This window comes from Natrix helvetica (assembly GCF_964273705.1).
Source record: "Natrix helvetica genome assembly, chromosome: W".
Lineage (NCBI taxonomy): Eukaryota > Metazoa > Chordata > Lepidosauria > Squamata > Natricidae > Natrix > Natrix helvetica.
The window spans coordinates 80,699,500-80,721,311 of record NC_138555.1 but is presented as its reverse complement, the minus strand read 5'-3'; the positions used below and the strand labels follow the sequence as shown (position 1 = coordinate 80,721,311).

The window sequence follows — 21,812 nt, the reverse complement described above, 5'->3', positions numbered from 1 at the left end:
TCCAAGGCTCTTTTAAGCCCAGTACACTTCAACATCTTCATTGATGACTTGGACGAGGGGATATATGGGGAACTCATCAAATTTGCAAGTGACAACAAAGTGGCAGGAATAGCCAACACTCCAGAAGATGGGCTCAAGATACAGGAGGATATTGACAGACGTGAACATTGGGTGCTATCTAACAAAATGAAATTCAATGGTGAATAAAATAAGGTTCTAGTTTATGCAAAAAAAACCCAAAAAAATTATTGTAGGGTTTCCTGCCTAGGCAGAGGGTTGGACTAGAAGACCTCCAAGGTCCTTTCCAACACTGTTATTCTTTTATATTCTGTTTGTTTGTTTGTTCATTTGTGAGAATTTATTTGGCACACATTCACTGTCAGGGTTTCTGGGCTGCTGAAAAAAAATCCAAAATACAAACAATAGAAATAATAAACATTCCTCCACACACACCCCTGGTTACAAAACCCCATAAAAACAAACTAAACACAAGTTTGTACAATAGTGCAAAAATTCATTAGTGATTAAAACCAGATTAAAATACCCCAAAATTTAAAATAACCGGCCAGGAGAGTCAAGGGATTAGATCATAATTGTGATTGGGCCAGGCCTGCTAATTGGAACAGGTGGGTCTTGAGTTTCTTACGGAAGGAGCGGAGATCAGTAATGATTCTAATGTCAGGGGGGAGGTTGTTCTAGAGGGTCGGGCCCATCACAGAGAAGGCCCTACTCCTGGGCGCTGCCCGCCGGCATTGTTTGGCGGACGGCACCCGGAGGAGTCCCTCTCTGTGAGAGCGAATTGGTCGCAGGGATGTATGGGGTAGGATGCGATCCCTCAAACAACTAGGTCCTGAGCCATGGAGCGCTTTAAAGGTGAGAATCAACACCTTGAAACACACCCAAAAAGCCACAGGTAGCCAGTGCAGCTCGCGCAGGAGAGGTGTTACATGGGAGTACCTAGAACTCCCCATAATTGCCCGCGCGGCCGCATTCTGGACCAGCTGCAGCCTTCGGGTGCATCTCAAGGGGAACCCCATGTAGAGAGCATTGCAGTAATCCAGACGGGACGTCACCAGGGCATGAGTGACTGTGCGAAGGGCGTACCGGTCCAGTAGGGGGCGCAATTGGCGCACCAGGCGAACCTGGTGGAACACCCCCCTAGCCACGGCCGTCACATGGTCGTCCAGCGACAGCCACGTGTCTAGGAGGACACCCAAATTGCGCGCCTGGTCCACGGGGGGAAGTTGCTCACCCCCAATGGCCAGAGATGGAGCCCACTAGCTGAACCGGGGCGCCGGTAACCACAGCCACTCCGTCTTGGAAGGGTTGAGCTTGAGTCTGTTGTCGCCCATCCAGACCCGTACTGCCTCCAGGCACCGGGACATCACCTCGACGGATTCGTTGGGGTGGTTCGGGGTGGAGATGTATAACTGAGTATCATCAGCATACAGATGATACTCAACCCCGAAACCTCGAATGATCTCGCCCAGCGGCTTCATGTATGTGTTGAACAGGAGAGGTGAGAGGACCGAACCCTGTGGCACCCCACAAGTGAGTGGCCTCAGGGTCGACCTCTGCTCCCCTTCCAACACACATTGCGTCCGTCCGGAGAGATAGGAGGAGAACCACTGCAGCACAGTGCCCCTCACCCCCAATCCCTCCAGCCGACGCAACAGGATACCATGGTCGATGGTATCGAAAGCTGCTGAGAGATCTAATAGGACTAGGATGGAGGAACAACCCCCATCCTTAGCCCTCCAGAGATCATCCACCAACGCGACCAAAGCCGTCTCCGTGCTGTGACCGGGCCGGAAACCGGACTGGCGCGGGTCTAGATAATCAATTTCCTCCAGGTGACGAGGGAACTGTTGTGCCACCACACTCTCTACAACCTTCACTAGGAAGAGAAGGTTGGAGACGGGACGATAATTGGCAAGCTCTGATGGGTCCAGGCAAGACTTCTTAAGTAGGGGCCTCACCACCGCCTCTTTCAAGACAGCTGGCAAGGACCCCTCACTCAATGAAGCATTCACTAGTCCCAGGAGCCAGCCTCGTGTAACCTCCCAGGCTGCCAGTATAAGCCAGGAGGGACATGGGTCCAGTAAACATGTGGTGGCCCTCAGTCGCCCGCGGAACCTGTCCATATCCTCGGCGGCAACAGAGTCAAACTCCTCCCAGAATGGTCCCTCAAGACTCGCCTCTGACATCACCCCTGGATCACTGAGGGAGACCCATTCGCTCCGGATTTGAGCAATTTTATCCTGCAGATATTCCCCAAATTTCTCTGCTCTACCCTGTAGAGGGTCTTCCCGCGGCCTCTGTGAAAGGAGGGAGCGGGTCACCCGAAACAGGGCGGCAGGGCGGTTTTCTGTGGACGCAATAAGAGTGGCACAATATTGACGTTTGGCCACCCTTAGTGCCACAAGGTAAGTCCGTAAGTAGGCTCTTACCTGTGTTCGGTCAGATTCAGAGCGTGAGGATCTCCATCTGCTCTCTAGGCGTCTCTTGTGGCGCTTCATCACCCTTAGCTCCTCGGTAAACCAAGGGGCCAGGGTGGTTCGCTGCCACCGGAGAGGCCGCAAAGGCGCAACCCGGTCCAAGGCCCCGGCCGCCGCACTATCCCATGCGGCCACCACGTCCTCCGTCCGGGAGCGGGTCAGGGCTACAGGAAATGGCCCAAGCTCCATCTGGAACCTATGTGGTTCCATCAGTCGCCTGGGGAGGAACCATCTAGGACCTTCTGGTTCCGCCTCCCCACGATGGGGGGTAGCGCCTGGGAAGTCAAGCCAGAGAAGCGAGTGATCTGACCATGACAGGGGTGTAATAACTAAATCCCCTATTCCCAGATCACTCATCCATGGCCAGAGACAAAAATAAGGTCCAGCGTGTGTCCTCCCTCGTGTGTGGGGCCCTGAATTATTTGGGTCAGGTCCATGGCTGTCATGGAAGCCATGAACTCCCGAGCCGCCTCGGATGACTCGCCCATCGACGGCAGGTTGAAATCCCCCATAACTAACAGCTTGGGGGTTTCAACCGCCATCTCTGCGATCATCTCGAGGAGCTCTGGCAGGGCTGCTGATGCATAGCGAGGAGCCAAGTATACAATCAGCAAGCCCAACTGACTCCCTGGGCCCCGTCTCACACCAAGAGACTCGCACCCGGATGTCTGTGGTACAGTGAACTCTCTTGGTTCTAGACTCTCCCATAAAACTACCGCTACCCCACCACCCCTACCCCGGGCCCGAGGCTGATGGAATGCACGGTATCCTGGTGAGCACATTTCCACGAGGGGTAAGCCCCCCTTGTGGCCCAACCACGTCTCCGTAATCCCTGCAAGGTCTGGCTCCCCCTCCAAAATCAGATCGTAGATGAGGGGGGCCTTATTGACAACCGACCTTGCGTTGCACAGCATCAGCCCCAGGCCCTGGCTCTGTGAGTCCTGGCCACCTAGAATGCGGGGGTTGGTACAAATGACGGGGCGTGTCCAACAGCCACGGTCTCCCAACCGACTACAGAATCTTTGTCTGTCCTCGCACCCACCCCTCCCCACGACCGTTGGAATTTTAAAAGGGCCCTCTAAAGGAACGTCGTTCTCCTTCCCCTCCCCCATTCCGCTCACTTCCCTCTCGATCCCACCTGTTTGCCTGGCCCTACCCCTGTTCCTGGCCTGGTTAACCCTCCCCCCACCCTAAAACCCCCTAAAAGCGTTAAAAAACATTTAGATAAAAACCCCCTGAGCCTCCGTTTCCTCCACCTCTCTGGATTAATGAATCCGTCATCAAGGTGGGCCCTCGAAAGGGCGGAGGGCCATGCCTGCAAGAGGGGGGACTCCCGCAGCAGGATCAGGTCTGACCTCGAATACGTGGTAGCTTATAGTCTCAACAGGGCCTGAGGTCATTCTGGGTGCTGCTGATGTTAGGCTTATATATCTTTGGAACCAAATAGGTTAACAGCCAGGGCTAAAAAACGAGTAGAGATGGATAAGTGCCCATAGTCCACAGTCCACAGTCCTAGATGGGGGATATTCGATTGCAGAAAATACAACTTCAGCAACAGAGTGGTCAATGCCTGGAACGCTCTACCTGATTCCGTTGTTAGTTCCTCAAACTCCCATATCTTTAACCTTAATCTGTCCACCGTGGACCTCACATGTTTCCAAAGAGGTCCCTAAGTGGGCACGCATAAGCGCACCCTACTGTCCCTATCCTACTGTCCCCATTGATATGTACTCATTTTATGTGTTCATGGCCGTGTTACACTTATTTATACCCATCTATTTGTACCAATCTCATGCAAAAATATCCATGTCTATACTAATACCTGTTGCCTTGTACATGTTGACAAATGAATAAAATAAATAAAATAAATAAAATAAATAAAATAAATAAAATAAATAAAATAAATAAAATAAATAAAATAAATAAAATAAATAAAATAAAATAAATGAAATGAAATAAAATAAATAAACAAATAATAAATAAATAAATAAATAAATAAATAAATAAATAAATAAATAAATAAATAAATAAATAAATAAATAAATGGAGAGACCCATATAAAGCTGCTGATCTCATAATTGGTGGTATAGTCTATCCTTTTTATGAATTGAACTTAAAGCATTATGGTTTTTTTTAAAATTTTTATATTCTTAGCCAGTTCCCCAATAATTGTTTAGGTGAATAAAAGATGTTACAGTATAAATGTAGGGTTTTTTTATCTAACATATGCCATTCAGTCTTTCCAATGTTTCTAGTTCTGGGAGAAGAAATCATGTTAAAATGTTAGCAGTAGAATAGTAGAAACTTTGGTGCAAAAAAGTTTTCAGTGAGTTCACGGTATTTTTTTTAAAAAAAGTTTCTACATTGTTACTCCTCATGACTGATACCTGCTAGATATGTTCCTATTCTACTTTGTGAAAAATTGATAGAAAAGAAATGTTTGTCGATTCAAAAAACACTTTCAACAATTTCAACAACCAGGCATATAATTTATTGCAAATCTCCCTTATATGATTTTCATTGGCATTTGCTCATATAAAAAAAATAGTTGAACCAGTGGCCAATTATTATCTCATCAAAACAAAATAATTAACCCCCATTGGAATCACCATATTTTCTCAGCTAGGCCAAAACACCAGAGGCTGCACAGAAGGAAATGATATTCAATAACAGTCAAGGTATCAGCTTGGATAAATGAAACATTTGAAGTACAGGAAGTTTGGCACAAGGTTAACAACAGCTCTGTTGGGCTCATTGCTTCAGATTTCTACCTTCTGTTCTCTTCTGCCAGAGTATCTGTTCAAATACTGTACAGGATACAAATTTGCGCTCACAGGGATATTCAAGAAGAAAAGAATAGATTTTCTCATTTGGTGCATTCTCACATACAACCTTGGATCAATCTTTAGATGAAGTATTGGACTATAGGTACTTTCTGACCAGGAGGATGGAAGGAAAAACATTTACAAAATAACGAAAGCATGAAGATGTTCCTTGTGATGTTTTTGGTGCATGAAGTAGTCACTCTGAAATGCCCTGCAAGTGATGCTTTCCTTGTTCCACATGAGTGGTACCAGCCTGGAGACCTCATCATTGGTGGGATGGCATCTCACTTCGCTTACCACCTTTATGAAGCTAAATTTAGTGAAAATCCTTCTAAGAAACCTTATGATATACCAGTGTAAGATTTTTTTTTTCTATATCTAATCTTACTCAGATTTTCAAAAATCCTTTATATGACTAAAAACTTATCTGTGCATAAATGTAAGGTTTATAATATAATCTATGCCTTTCCTTTCTTCCAATTGGATCTGTTAAAAAAGGGAGAAATAAACTTCTTAACATTATCTTAAAGTATTTCACATGAAATGTATAAAACTTCAAATCAAGAAATCTATATATGAAGATTTACTGGGATAAAGATAACTTTTAGAAAGATTTGGCATTATCTCTCCTCCCAAAACATACAGATGGTAAATAAGTTATACCTCCTGAATCTATTCATAAACTGTTTTTTTAAAAAACAGAATGGAAAATATTGTATTTTGAAAGAAGTGACCACTTGTATTTGTTGCAATAAATATTTCTTCGAAGTCAGGGAAATGCTGTGTAAAATAAATTTGAGCTCTGTGGAAATTAGCAATAGAAGAGAATATTTTAGTACAGGGTGGAAAGGAGAGGGTCCTCTCACATTGATTGTTTCCTTGAAGATATTTCATTAGCCAAATTAGGTAATATCATCAGTGCTAGGTTGTGTTGATATTACCTACTTTGGGTGATGAAACGTCTGGAAGAAAACAGCCAGGCTCAGAGAACATCAAGGACCCCGCTGTAGAAATATTAGAAAAACTATTTTCTTTCTATTACTGTCAGAGAAAGAAATGTTTGCTATTTATACAGAAACGTTGTCACCTTATGAGAATTGTCAATTTTCCCTTTCAACTGGGAGGTATTTAAATTTTTGCAGCATATTCACTAAATTTCATCAACATGTCCTCGCCTTGGCCTTTGCTGTGAAGGAGATCAATGAGAACTCCCAGATCTTATCTAATGTCACTCTTGGCTTCCATATCTATGACAGTTACTTTAATTCAAGGATGACCTATCGCACCACTCTGGACCTGCTTTTCAAATCTCAGGAATTTGTCCCTAACTACAAGTGTGATAGCCAGAAAAATCTCAGGACTATCATTGGGGGACTGGATTTTGTCACATCCTCTCATATTGCTGAAATTACTGGATCCTTCAAAATTCCACAAGTAAGTTGCTTAATTGCTATGGAGAACAATTCTATATTCTGTTCTTGATGTTGGTTTGGATTAATATAGGAGCATCAAAGATTAGTGTTATTTTTTTATTAAGATGTTCTGCCTGGCTTGAGGTCTGTTAGTTGACATAATTTTGAAACTATAATGCCGAATACAAGAATTGAGGGTTCCTATACAGTCCACACCTGAGGAAAGTGTTGAGAATAGTATTCTTCATTTCTATCAAACGAATTGATCAATTCTATGTGTTTGAAATAATTCCAATACATTTCTCTCCATATTTAAACTTAGAAGAATTTAAGGGAAACAATTCCTTCCTTGTATAAATTTTATATGAAAACTAGATCAGGACAATTGCATTTGATCTTACAACTCAAGAGAATACTACTCTACTTTCTTGCAGCTGACCTATGGCTCACTACCCCAAGATCAATTTCAGACCCGTAAGCTCTCTTCAGTATATTTCATGGTCCCCAAAGAGGACCATCAGTACGTTGGGATTCTCCAACTGCTTCATCATTTCAGGTGGAAATGGATTGGGATATTTGCTGTTGATAACAACGATGGAGAAAATTTCTTACAAAAAATGCAGCCCTTGCTTTCAGAGAATGGGATCTGCTCATCGTTCATAGAAAGACTTACACAACTGGTCCACTTGGAAGACTTTCCAGAAGTATATCAAAGAATCTCTAGTATTACCATAAATTGGATAAATAGCAAAGCCAATGCATTTCTGTTCTATGGAGAATCATTGACAATTACGTGGCTGAGAGTTATCACATTTATGATAGATCCTGAAAGCAAGGAAATTTCATTGTTTAGAAGGGTGTGGATCATGACTGCCCAGATTGATTTCGTATTATCAGGATTTCAAATCAGGTGGGATCTCCACATGTTCCACGGGGCTCTTTCCTTCACTGTTCATTCAAGGGCAGTTGCAGGTTTCAAGGAATTTCTTCAGGCCATCAATCCTCTTTCAGACCACAGAGATGGGTTTCTGCAGGATGTTTTGGAACAATCGTTTGATTGTTCATTTCCAAAACCAGAATTACAAGAAATGCATAGTAGGACATGCACTGGGGAGATGAAGCTCGAGGATCTCCCTGGACCTGCCTTTGGAATGGGGATGACTGGCCAAAGCTACAGCATCTACAATTCTGTTCATGCTGTGGCTCATGCTTTGCAAGCTCTATACACATTGCATTTCAATAGGAAAAAAAACTATGATGTGTAAAAATCTTGACTTTCCACATCTCCAGGCTTGGAAGGTATTCCTTTTGCTGTGGACACTTTGTTTATTTCAATAAGCAGTTTGACATAGAATTATTTTTTGACCCCATTGTGGAAAGTCTTAATATTTTCTCCATGTGGAATCAAGCATGAGAAATCAAGCTAGAAATAAGGAGGGATTTCCTGTTCGTGATTACAATTAACCATTAATTAGTGGAACAGCTTGCCTTCAGAAGTTTTGGATGATCCAACATTGGCAATTTTTACAAAGAGAAGGATAGCCATTTATCTGAAATAGTGAAAGGTCTCATCCTTGAGCACTGTGTTGGATGAGAAGACCTCCAAGTCCATTCTGACTCTGAAACTGTTCTGTCTTAAATAGAGGCAGAAAAGAGGTTTATTTCTATAAATGATGAAAGATTATATATGATCTATGTGGAAGTAGTTGTTTAAGTAGTGAATCTAAATCATAATTTAAAGAATTGCAACATTCCAAAATCCTATTTTTCATTCTGCTTCAGTTAATTCTGACTTTCCCTTATATTGATATCAAGTTAAATACATAGTGTAGATATGTACATTATCATACAATATTGATTATCAAATCTCTAAGCTTAATAACGTTGTAGGAATGGGAAGAATGAGTGAATGAAACTTGGATATGATTTTCTCTTCTCTATTATATTGCTTTTCATTCCCTCTATCTTTTATTCCCTTTCAATTAGCTCCATTCACATCTTCAAGGCATTTCTTTTAACAATTCAGCTGGGGAGAGAGTGTTCCTGAATGAGAAAGGGGAAACAACAGGTGGATTTGACATCACCAACTTGATCACTTTCCCAAACAGATCCTTTCAGAGAGTTACAGTTGGAGAGATGGATCTACAGGCTCCAAAAGGAAAGGAATTATTCATTGATGAAGATCTAATTGTCTGGCACCCAACTTTTAACCAGGTATCGAATTAGTGATTCCACCTTAATCCATTACGATCCCATATTGAAATCTCTTTAGAAATGTAATTTCTATTTCTTTAAATAAACAATGGCATATTCTTTCAAATGTTGTGGATGATGAAAGATTCCTCAAATTGGCAAATATGATATTACAATGAAAAACCAGGATTGGATATTTGGTGGGCATTTCCATTTGAAATCACAAGAGTGGCCATGTTTGCATGCCATCGTTACCATGTATAAATATCTATTTTCCCTGCATTTCAGACAGGAGGTTTTGTACCTCATTATAATTTCTACATCTTTTCAAGTTGTTGGTGGAGTTGTTAAATTCTGTATTCTTTTGGGAAGTCAATATTCATGTTACTCCATTAAGGAGAAAATTCAGAAAATGTTTTAAAAACTCTCCTTTTCAAAACTTTTTCTGGTTTATCATCAGGTTCTTCCATTCTCTCGATGCAATGACCCTTGTTTTCCTGGATCCTGGAAGAAACGGATTGAGGGAAATCAGTTTTGTTGCTATGACTGTGTTCCGTGCCCTGAAGGGAAGATTTCAAATCAAAATGGTAGGGTAGGAATTCTATGACATTTCATTAGACTTAATAACATTTTAATAAAATATTTGGAGGCATAAAAATAATGTGATTTTTCAATAATTTGGAAAATCTAGATGACAAATTCCTTGATTTTCTTTCCAGATATGGATGATTGTTTTGAATGTTCAGAAGATCATTATCCAAATAATGAAAAGAAAGGATGTATCCCGAAACTGGTGGTGTTTCTAACTTTTGAAGAAACCTTAGGAATTGGTTTAGCCTCAGCAGATCTTGGTTTCTTCTTCTTGACCTCATGGGTACTTGCAACATTTATTAAGCACAGGGATACTCCCATTGTCAAAGCCAATAACCGGTCTTTAACCTATACTCTCCTTGTCTCTCTTCTGCTCTGTTTTCTCTCCTCTTTGATCTTCCTCAGCCAACCTGGCAAAGTGACCTGCCTTCTCCGACAATCAATGTTTGGTATCACTTTCTCAGTGGTCATTTCTAGTGTTCTGGCCAAAACCACCACTGTAATTGTTGCTTTCATGGCCACTAAACCGGGATCTCAGATGAGGAGATGGGTGGGGAAAAGATTGGCCTTTTTTATTGTCTTTTCTTGCTCTCTCGTACAAGTATGTATTTGTCTTCTTTGGTTGTGGACATCTCCCCCATTCCCTGAGTTGGACATGCACTCAGAGCTCCAAGAAATGATTTTACAATGCAATGAGGGGTCAGCTTTCTTCTTCTACTGTGTCTTGGGCTACATGGGTGTCTTGGCCATTGCCAGCTTTATTGTGGCTTTCCTTGCCCGTAAATTACCCGACAGCTTTAACGAAGCCAAGTTCATCACCTTCAGCATGTTGGCCTTTTGCAGTGTGTGGATCTCCTTCTTTCCAGCCTATCTGAGCACAAAAGGAAAAGCCATGGTAGCTGTGGAGGTCTTCTCCATCTTGGCCTCCAGTGCTGCTTTACTGGGATGCATATTCCTCCCAAAATGCTACATCATTGTTTTGCGGCCTGATCTCAACCACAGGGAGCAACTCATAAAGAGAAATTAGCACATCATGTGATCTTTCTTTCTTAGGTGCAATTGCTGAAAAGCAGAATAGAAAAACTTTTTGGTATCTACAGGTATATATAAAACATATAAGAATATTGTTTTGTTTTGTTTTCCTGTCAAGGAAGGATTTATGCAAGCTATTTAAGATTTATTCATATTTAAGCCCATTCCAAAGTAAGTACTCATGTTGCTGCAATTCCATCATTGTCCAAGATTCTTTAACCTAATCCATTCTCCTTTTCAACACTCCTTTTGAACTTGACTTTGATCTAGTTTTCTTAGTTGCCATTAGGATATTTCAGATATTGACGCAAATGATGTCCAACATTTGAAATGACATTTTCCTGGGTTTTACACTTTCAATTCGTAAAGCACTATACAAATATAGTAAAATGCTGACCGTCATTTTATGAATAAATATTTAACACAGTATTATAGTACATTGCGTACAATTTCTGAGGGTTCTTTGTAAATGCAAAATACATTGAGTTTGTGAATCCTGAATATTTAACTGTATTGAAAGAAAATGGCTTTCATACTGGGTGATAACAATTCACATTCCACACCTAAATCTATCTCCACTGTAAATTGCTATCACATATTAATAATATGGGAAATGTATTGAAATGAAATTTTCCCAGGCAAAAAACCCCCCACAATGCAATCATAGGTTGCATTAATAGGTAAAAGTAAAGGTAATGTTTTCCCTCGCATATATGTGTTAGTTGTTCCTGAATCTAGGGGGCAGTGTTCATCTCCGTTTCAAATGCAAATAGCCAGCACTGTCTGAAGACATCTCCGTGGTCATGTGGCCGGCATGACTAAATGCCAAAGGGGCACAGAACGCTATTATCTTCCCACCAAAATGGTTCCTATTTTTCTACTTGAATTTTTACATGCTTTTGACGTGCTAGTTTGGCAGAAGCTTGGACAAATAATGGGAGCTCACTCTGTAACGTGACACTTGGGATTCAAACTGCCAAACTGCCAAACTTTCTTTTCGACAAGCTCAATGTCTTAGACCCTAACCCACAACATTAATAGAGCGATAGAATAAAGATCACATGAAGATGTAGTATCACTTTACAAAGCCGTAATAAAACCACACTCAGAAAACTATATCCAGTTCTGGTCACCACACTATAAAAAAAATATGTGGATATTCTAGAAAGAGTGCAGAGAAGAACCAGCAACAATCATTATTGGCTGGAGGCTAAAACATACGAACAATAGTTAGAGGAAGTGGGTATGACTAGTCTAGAGAAAAGAAGAAGTAGGGTGACATGATAACAGTGTTCCAATATTTGAGGGACTCCTACAAAGTCAAGGGGTTCCAAATATTTTTAAAAACACCAAAATGCGAGACCAGAAACAATGGATGGAAACTACGCAAGGAGCGAAGCAACTTAGAACTAAAGAGAAATTTCCTAATAGTGAGAGCAATCAACCAATGGAATAGCTTCGCTCCAGAAGTTGGGGGATTACTTCATCACTGGAAGCTTTGAAAAAGAGACTGGAAAACCATTTCTTACAAATGGTATAAGACCATGATGGCAAACCTATAGTATGCAAGTCACAGGTGGCACATGGAGCCATATTTGACGGCATGCAAGACATCAGCTCTGCCGTGCATATGTGCACCGGCCAGCTGAATTTTGGTCTGGGGGAGGCCGTTTTCCATTCCCCAGGCTTCAGGAAATCCTCCGGAGCCTGGGGATGGCGAAAATTCTCTCATGCCCAGGGTGGTGGTGGTGTCATGCACGCATATACAGATCTGTGGGGTGCATTGTATTAGGGGTGTGGACAGACAAATATGTGCAATAACGCATGCACGCACAATTTTGGCATGCCTTTTCAAAAAGGTTTGCTATCACAGGTATAGAATCTCCAAACTGGCACGAATAGCCAACACTCCAGAAGATAGGCTCAAGATATAGAAGGATCTTGACAGACTTGAACATTGGGCCCTATCTAACAAAATGAAATTCAATGGTGAAAAAAATAACGTTTTACGTTTAGGCAAGAAAAACAATTTGAGTGTAGGGTTACCTGCTTAGGCAGGGGGTTGGACTAGAAGACCTCCAATATCCCTTCCAACTCTGTTATTCTATTATATTCTGTTTGTTTGTTTGTTTGTTTGTTCATTTGTGAGAATGTATTTGGCACCCATTCACTGTCAGGGTTTCTGGGCTTCTGAAAAAAATCCAAAATGCAAACCATAGAAATAATAAACATTCTTACACACACACACACCCTTGGGCATGATAATCCATTAGATAAGCCACTTGACGGGCTCCATCCCACTCTGGATTTCAAAGGCCTGTTAGGCCTTGCAAAAGACTATCAAAGTGGGTGCCAATCTAATCTCCATGAGGAAGATGTTCCAAAGAGAGGGAGCCACCATAGGCCCATTTTCTGAGTCCTGCCACATGGACTTTCTTAGGAGATGAGACCCTCCCTGCCTCCCCACTCTGATCGGTCAGGAAGATTTGACCAGGATGAGATGGTCCTTCAAATAACATGATCCCAACCATATTAAGATTTAAAGGTAACAATCTTTACCCAGAAGGAAATTGGCAGCCAATGCAGCTCTTGCAGGAGAGGTGACACATATGAGCACCTGGGTCTACACAAAACCTTATTCTTCTTGCTAACTAGCGCATAGAAAACCTTTCCTAGAGCAATCCTTGAATACTGCTTTCCTGCCTGGAATCCACTCAGTATAGCAGACATAAATACTGTACATAGGGTCGAGAGGTATTTCACAAGAAGAGTACTTAACTCATCTGCTCGCAAGAACATACCTTATGCCACCATGCTTGAAATTTTAGGCATGGACAACCTCAAACTATGCTGCCTAGATTGTGACCTAAGCGTAGTACACAAAATTATATAATATAATGTCCTAACTGTAAACGACTACTTCAATTTCAACTGCAATAATACATGGGCGAACAATAGATACAAATTCAAAGCAAACCGCTCCAAACTTGATTGCAGAAAATACAACATCAGCAATAGAGTGGTCAATGCCTGGAATGCTCTACCTGACTCCGTTGTTAGTTCCTCAAACTCCCATATCTTTAATCTTAATCTGTCCACCGTGGATCTCGCACGTTTCCTAAGAGGTCCCTAAGGGGGCATGCATAAGCGCAACAGTGTCCCTACTGTCCCTATCTTACTGTCCCCGTTGATATGTACTCATTTTATGTGTTCATGGCCGTGTTACACTTATTTATACCCATCTATTTGTACCAATCATATGCAAAAATGTCCATGCCTATACTAATACCTGTTGCCTGGTACATGTTGACAAATAAATAAATAAAATGTCAGCCCTCAGGCTGCCATCCGGGGGGACCCTGTCCATCACCATGCCCACCACGCAACGCTGCCATGTTGATGGTGCTTCTCTGATGTCGATTGAGCCTGTAGCTTCATATGGCTCTTCTACTCATGTGCAACTGCCTCCTCGATTGTAACTCTTCTATTCTGGTGCAACTGCCTACTCTGATGTAACTCTTCTACTCGGGTGCAACTGCCTACTCTGATGTAACTCTTTGCTTGGATGTAGCTAACCAGGAAAGAGGCTATGATGACACTGAGTGGGGGTGTGGCTGGAGGTGTGGGTCATGGTGATTGGTGATGGTGGGTGGGTGTCATCTGAGTGGAGTTGTGGGTGGAACTGGGTGGGGTAATGCTATATACATGGGTGATGGTGTTAACTTGGTTAGAACTGACTTGGATTTGATTACCTTTGTGTCATTGTCATTTGGTGTTGGTTATCATGTAGTTTGTTAGATAGAGATAAAAGTTTTTCACCAAGCAAACTGAATCTCTCTTTGTATGCAATGTGAACACCGGAACGTGACATAAAATAAATAAATAAATAAATAAATAAATAAATGGAGAGCCCCATATAAAGCTGCTGATATCATAATTGGTGGTATAGTCTATCCCTTTTATGAATTCAACTTAAAGCATCATGACATAGAGGTTTATTTACAACTGAAGGGTTTTTTTTTCTTTTTATATTCTTAGCCAGTTCCCCAATAATTGTTTAGGTGAGTAAAAGATGTTACAGCGTAAATGTAGGTTTTATAGCTAACATAAGCCATTCTGTCCTTCTAATGTTTCTAGATCTGGGAGAAGAAATCATATGTTAAAATGTTAGCAGTAGAATAGTAGAAACTTTGGTGCAAAAAAAGTTTTCAGTGAGTTCACGGTAATTTTTTTAAAAAAAGTTTCTGCATTGTTACTCCTCATGACTGATACCTGCTGGATATGTTCCTATTCTATTTTGTGAAAAATCGATAGAAAAGAAATGTTTGTAGATTCAAAAAACACTTTCAACAATTTCAACACCAAGGCATATATTTTATTGCAAATCTCCCTTATATGATTTTCATTGGCATTTGCTCATATAAAAAAAATAATTGAACCAGTGGCCAATTATTATCTCATCAAAACAAAATAATTAACTCCTACAGGAATCACCATATTTTCTCAGCTAGGCCAAAACACCAAAGGTTGCACAGAGGGAAATGATATTCAATAACAGTCAAGGTATCATCTTGGATAAATGAAACCTTTGAAGTACAGGAAGTTTGGCACAAGGGTAACAACAGCTCTGTTGGGCTCATTGCTTCAGATGTCTACCCTCTGTTCTCTTCTGCCAGAGTATCTGTTCAAATACTGTACAGGATACAAATTTGCGCTCACAGGGATATTCAAGAAGAAAAGAATAGATTTTCTCATTTGGTGCATTCTCACATACAACCTTGGATCAATCTATAGATGAAGTATTGGACTATAGGTACTTTCTGACCAGGAAGATGGAAGGGAAAACATTTACACAATAACAAAAGCATGAAGATGTTCCTTGTGATGTTTTTGGTACACAAAATAGTCACTCTGAAATGTCCTGCAAGTGATCCTTTCCTTGTTCCACATGAGTGGTACCAGCCTGGAGACCTCATCATTGGTGGGATGCCATCTCACTTCGCTTACCACCTTTATGAAGCTAAATTTAGTGAAAATCCATCTAAGAAACCTTATGATATACCAGTGTAAGATTTTTTTTCTCTATGTCTAATGTTACTTAGATTTTCAAAAATCCTTTCTAGGACTTTCTTACATTATCTTAAAATATTTCACATGAAATGCACAAAACATAAGATCAAGAAGTCTCTATATGAAGATTTACTGGGATAAGATAATTTGTTGAAAGATTTGACATCTCTCCTCACAAAATATATATATTTGGTAAATAAGTGACACCTCCTGAATCTGTTCATAAACCTTTTTTAAAAAATGTCATAGAGAATATAGTACTTGGAAAAAAGTGACTACTTGCATTAGTTGCAGTACATATTTCTTGGAAGTCAGGGAAATGCTGTGGAAAATAAATGTGAGCTCTGTAGAAATTAGCAATATAAGAGTAAATTTTAGTTCAGGGTGGAAATGAGGGGTCCTCTCACATTGATTGTTGTCTTGAAGACATCTCGTTAGCCAAACTAGATAATATCATCAGTGCTAGGTTGTGTTGATATTACCTACTTTGGGTAATGAAATGTCTGGAAGAAAACAGCCAGGGTCAGAGAACACCAAGGACCCCTCTGTAGAAATATTAGAAAAACTATTTTCTTTCTATTACTGTCAGAGAAAGAAATGTTTGTTATTGAAACAGAAATGTTGTCGCCTTATGAGAATTGTCAATTTTCACTTTCAACTGAGGGGTGGTGTTTAAATTTTTGCAGCATATTCACCAAATTTCATCAACATGTCCTCGCCTTGGCTTTTGCTGTGAAGGAGATCAATGAAGATTCCCAGATCTTACCTAATGTCACTCTTGGGTTCCACATCTATGACAGTTACCTCAATTCAAGGATGACCTATCGCACCACTCTGGACCTGCTTTTCAAATCTCAGGAATTTGTCCCTAACTACAAGTGTGATAGCCAGAAGAATCTCATGGCTATCATTGGGGGACTGGATTTTGTCACATCATCTCATATTGCTGAAATTACTGGATCCTTCAAAATTCCACAAGTAAGTTGCTTAATCGCTAAGGAGAAACAATGCTATATTCTGTTCTTGATGTTGGTTTGGATTAATTAAGGAGCATCAAAGATTTGGGTTATGTTTTTATTAAGATGTTCTGCCTGGCTTAAGGTCTATTAGTTGGCATACTTTTGAAACTACAATGCTAAATACAAGAACTGAGTATTCATAGACAGTCCACATCTGAGGAAAGAGTTGAGAATAGTATTCTTTATTTCTATCAAAAGAATTGATCAATTCTATGTGTTAGAAATAATTCCAATAAATTCCTTTCTGTATTTATACTTAGAAGAATTTCAGGAAAATAATTCCTTTCTTGCATGTATGAAAATAGATCAGGACAATTGCATTTGATCTTACAACTCAAGAGAACACTACTCCATTTTCTTGCAGCTGACATATGGCTCATTACCCCAAGAGCAATTTCAGACCAGTAAGCTCTCTTCACTTTATTTCATGGTCCCCAAAGAAGACCACCAGTACATTGGGATTGTCCAACTGCTTCACCATTTCAAGTGGACATGGATTGGGATATTTGCTGTTGATAACAATAATGGAGAAAATTTCTTACAGAAAATGCTGCCCTTGCTTTCAGAAAATGGAATCTGTATATCATTCATAGAAAGACTTGAACAGCTAATCCACTTGGAAGACTTCCTAAAAGTAATTGAAAAAATCTTAATTATTTCCATGAATTGGATGAACAGCCAAGCCAATGCATTTCTTGTTTATGGAGAATCATTGACAATTATGTGGCTAAGATTTGTCATATTTATGGTAGATCCTGAAAGCAAGCAAATTGCGTTGTTTAGAAGGGTGTGGATCTTGACTGCCCAGATAGATTTCATATTATCAGGATTTCAAATCACATTGGATCTCACCATGTTCCATGGGGCTATTTCCTTCACCGTTCATTCAACAGCAGTTGCAGGTTTCAAGGAATTTCTTCAGATCATGAATCCTCTTTCAGACTACAGAGATCAGTTTCTGCAGGAAGTTTGGGAACAAGCATTTGATTGTTCATTTCCAAAACCAGAGTTACAAGAAATACAAGAAAGTTTCCAGAAGGAAGGTAGAATATGCACTGAGGAGATGAAGCTGGAGGATCTCCCTGGACCTGCCTTTGAAATGGAGATGACTGGCCAAAGCTACAGTGTCTACAATGCTGTTTATGCTGTGGCTCATGCTTTGCAGGCTCTGTACACTTTACGGTACAACAGAAAAAAAACAATGATGAGTAAAAATCCTGACCTTCCACATCCCCCAGCTTGGCAGGTATTCCCTTTGCTTTGGACACTTCTTTCATTTCAATAAGCAGCTTGACGTAGAATTATGTTTTGAAGCCATTGTGGAAAGTCTTAATATTTTCTGCATGTGAAATCAAGCACAAGAAACAACCTAGAAATAAGGAGGAATGTTGTGATGGTGACAACAATTAACCATTAATTAATGGAACTGCTTCTCTTCAGAAGTTTTGAATACTCTCAACACTGGAGATTTTTATGAAGAGGACAGCCACTTATCTGAAATAGCATAGGGTGTTGGATTAGAAGACCTCCAAGTCTTCTGACTCTGATATGCTGTTCTGTCCTAAATAGATATATAGTTTGTGTTGTTCTTTTGGAGCTATTGTATAAATTATGGTTTAGATGTCAGCAAAGGTTATTTACTAAATCACCATACATTGCATAATAAGATAGTTAAAATTATAATTTAGATTACTTTTCATTGCCTCCTCCAACAATAATCTATTCGCCAACAATTTTCTACGTGGCTCAATGACTTCTCATGGGTAACAAGCTGAGCTTTCTGTCTCTATCTGGAGTTTTTGAGGAGTGAAATAAAAATGGGCCTTCTTAGATGTGGCACCCATAGTATGAAACATGAAACATGTTTGCAATAATCTCTATCTTGCATCTCTCTATGGAGGAATGCTTTAATATCAGAATCTAAAATTTGAGTAACAGACAATGAGGAAAGATTAGATATGATCTAGGTGGAATTAATTGTTCATTTAGTCAATTTAAATCAGCTGTTTCAAACTCATGGCCCACGGGCCGGATGGATCACGCGTTGGCCATGCTCACCCCTGGTTTAGTGAAGGGGGAAAAAGTCATGACATGTCACTTGATGGCATGATGGTGTGAGTTTGACATCCCTGATCTAAATCATAATTTAAGGAAGGTACATAATTCCAGAACCTTTTATTCATTCTGCTTCAATTCATTGTTAGTCTTCCTTATATTAATATCAATAAGATAGATAGATAGATAGATAGATAGATAGATAGATAGATAGATAGATAGATAGATAGATAGATAGATAGATAGATAGATAGATGATGGATGGATGGATGGATGGATGGATGGCAGATAGATAGATAGATAGATAGATAGATAGATAGATAGATAGATAGATAGGACATGTACATTATCAGGCAATATTGATTGTCAAATTTCTAAGTGTTCATACTTTATAATAGTTATAGGAATAGGAAGAATGAGGGAATGAAACTTGAATATGATTTTCTCTTCTCTACTATATTGTTTTTAATGCCCTCTCTCTTTCAATCCTTTTCAAGTAGCTCCATCCATTTCTTCAAGGCATTTCTTTTAACAATTCAGCTGGGGAAAGAGTGTTCCTGAGTGAGAAAGGGGAAGCAACAGGTGGATTCGATATCATCAACTTGATCACTTTTCCAAACAGATCCTTTCGGAAAGTTAGAGTTGGAAAGATGGAGCTACAGGCTCTAAAAGGGAAGGAATTATGGATTGATGACGATGTGATTGTTTGGAATCCAGCTTTTAACCAGGTATCGAATTAGTGATTCCACCTTAGTCTATTATGATTCCCTGCCTTAACCCATTATGATCCCATATTGAACATAATCTCTTTAGAAATCTAATTTCTAGTCTTTTTTTAAATAAACAATAGCTTATTTTTTCAAATGTTGTGGATGATCAAATATGATGTTACAATATGATGTTACAATATACAGTAAAAGCCAGGATTGCATATTTGGTGGGCATTTCCATTTGAAATCACAAGAGTGGCCATGTTTGCATGACATTGTTACCATGTATAATTATTTATTTACCCTACTCTTTAGACAGGAGTTTTTATACCTCATTATATTTTCTCAATTATTTTTCAGTTGTTGATGAGGTTGTTAATATGCTGTATTCTTTTGGGAAGTCAATAATCATGTTACTCCATTAAGCAAAAAAATCAGCAACTGTCTTTATAACTCTCCGTTTCAAAAGATTTTCATGTTTATCATCAGGTTCTTCCATTCTCTCGATGCAACGACCCTTGTTTTCCTGGATCCTGGAAGAAAGGAATTGAGGGAAATCAGTTCTGCTGCTATGACTGTGTTCCATGCCCAGAAGGGAAGATTTCAAATCAAAATGGTAGAGTAGACATTCTACCAATTTTCTTTAGAATTAAGTGAACTTTTATAAACTACATGGGTGCATAAAAATAATGTTATTATTTTCAATAATTTGGAAGGCCTAGATGACTTTTTTTTAAATTTTCCTTCCAGATATGGATGACTGTTTTGAATGTTCAGAAGATCGTTATCCAAATAAAGAAAAGAATGGATGCATCCTGAAACTGCTGGTCTTTCTAACTTTTGAAGAACCGTTAGGAACTGGTTTAACCTCAGCAGCTCTTGGTTTCTTCTTCTTGACCTCTTGGGTACTTGGAACTGTTTTTAAGCACAGGGATACTCCCATTGTCAAAGCCAACAACCAGTCCCTCACCTACACCCTCCTTGTTTCTCTTCTGCTCTGTTTTCTCTCCTCTTTGCTCTTCCTCAGCCAACCGAGCAAAGTGATATGCCTTCTCCGACAATCAATGTTTGGCATCACTTTCTCAGTGGCCATTTCTAGTGTGCTGGCCAAAACCGTCACTGTAGTTGTGGCTTTCATGGCCACTAAACCAGGATCTCAGATGAGGAAATGGGTGGGGAAAAAATTGGCCTTTTCTATTGTCCTCTCTTGCTCTCTCTTACAATTATGGATTTGTATCCTTTGGATGTTGACATCTCCTCCATTTCCTGAGTTGGACATGCATTCAGAGCTCCAAGAAATGATTTTACAATGCAATGAGGGGTCAGCTTTCTTCTTCTACTGTGTCTTGGGCTACATGGGTATCTTGGCCATCGCCAGCTTTATCGTGGCTTTCCCTGCCCGTAAATTACCCGACAGTTTTAACGAAGCCAAGTTCATCACCTTCAGCATGTTAGCTTTTTGCAGTGTGTGGATCTCCTTCTTTCCAGCCTATCTGAGCACAAAAGGAAAGGCCATGGTAGCTGTGGAGGTCTTCTCCATCTTGGCCTCCAGTGCTGCTTTACTGGGATGCATATTCCTCCCAAAATGCTACATCATTGTTTTGCGGCCTGACCTCAACCACAGGGAGCAACTAATAAAGAGGAATGAACACATCATGTGATCTTTCTTTCTAAGTAAAATTGCTGAAAAACAATAGAACAATTATTTGTTGTCTACAGGTATATATAAAACATATAGGAATATTGTTTTGTTTTGTTTTTCTGTCAAGGAAGGATTTATGTGGGGTATCTAAGATTTATTCATATTTAAGCCGATTCCAAAGTAAGTGCTCCTGTTGCTGAATTTCCATCATTGTCCAAGATTCTTTATCCTAATCCAATCTCCCTTTCAACACTCCTGTTGCACTTGACTTTAATCTAGTTTTCTTAAATGCTATTAGGATATTTCAGATATTGACTCAACTGATGTCCAATGTTTGCAGTGACATTTTCCTGGGTTTTACCCTGTCAGTTCGTAAAGCACTATACAAATGTAGTAAAATGCTGACTGCCATTTTATGAATATATTTTTAACACAGTGTTATAGGATATTAGTTTGGATTTCTTAGGGTGCTTTGAAATATAAAATATATTGAGATTGTGATTCCTGAATATTTAACTGTATTGAAAGAAAACGGCTCTCATACTGGATTATAACAATTCGATCTCTACATATAAATCTATTTCCATTGTCAATTACTATCACGTATTAATAATATGGGCAATTTATTGAAATGAAATTTTCTCAGGCGAAAAATACCCACAATAAAATCCTAGGCTGCATTAATAGGTAAAGCTAAAGGTTCCACTCACACATAGTATTAGTTCTTCCCAACTCCCTCTCTTCATCTCTTTTTCAATGCCAAAG

The 21,812-nt window shown here is 40.0% G+C and overlaps 2 protein-coding genes across 2 annotated transcripts; both read left to right on the top strand.

Moving 5' to 3' along the window:
* Positions 1-5,479: 5,479 nt before the first annotated feature.
* Positions 5,480-10,546, top strand: LOC309400316 (vomeronasal type-2 receptor 26-like; the record flags this gene model as incomplete). Its single annotated transcript, XM_081968731.1, has 4 exons — positions 5,480-5,679; positions 6,466-6,757; positions 7,633-7,645; positions 9,648-10,546. 4 exons carry the CDS (start codon positions 5,480-5,482, stop codon positions 10,544-10,546), a joined length of 1,404 nt encoding a protein of 467 aa, XP_081824857.1.
* Positions 10,547-15,417: 4,871 nt separating this feature from the next.
* LOC309400315 (vomeronasal type-2 receptor 26-like) lies at positions 15,418-21,066 on the top strand (the record flags this gene model as incomplete). The annotated part of the gene is made up of 3 exons (XM_081968730.1): positions 15,418-15,617; positions 16,308-16,599; positions 20,332-21,066. 3 exons carry the CDS (start codon positions 15,418-15,420, stop codon positions 21,064-21,066), a joined length of 1,227 nt encoding a protein of 408 aa, XP_081824856.1.
* Positions 21,067-21,812: the final 746 nt, after the last annotated feature.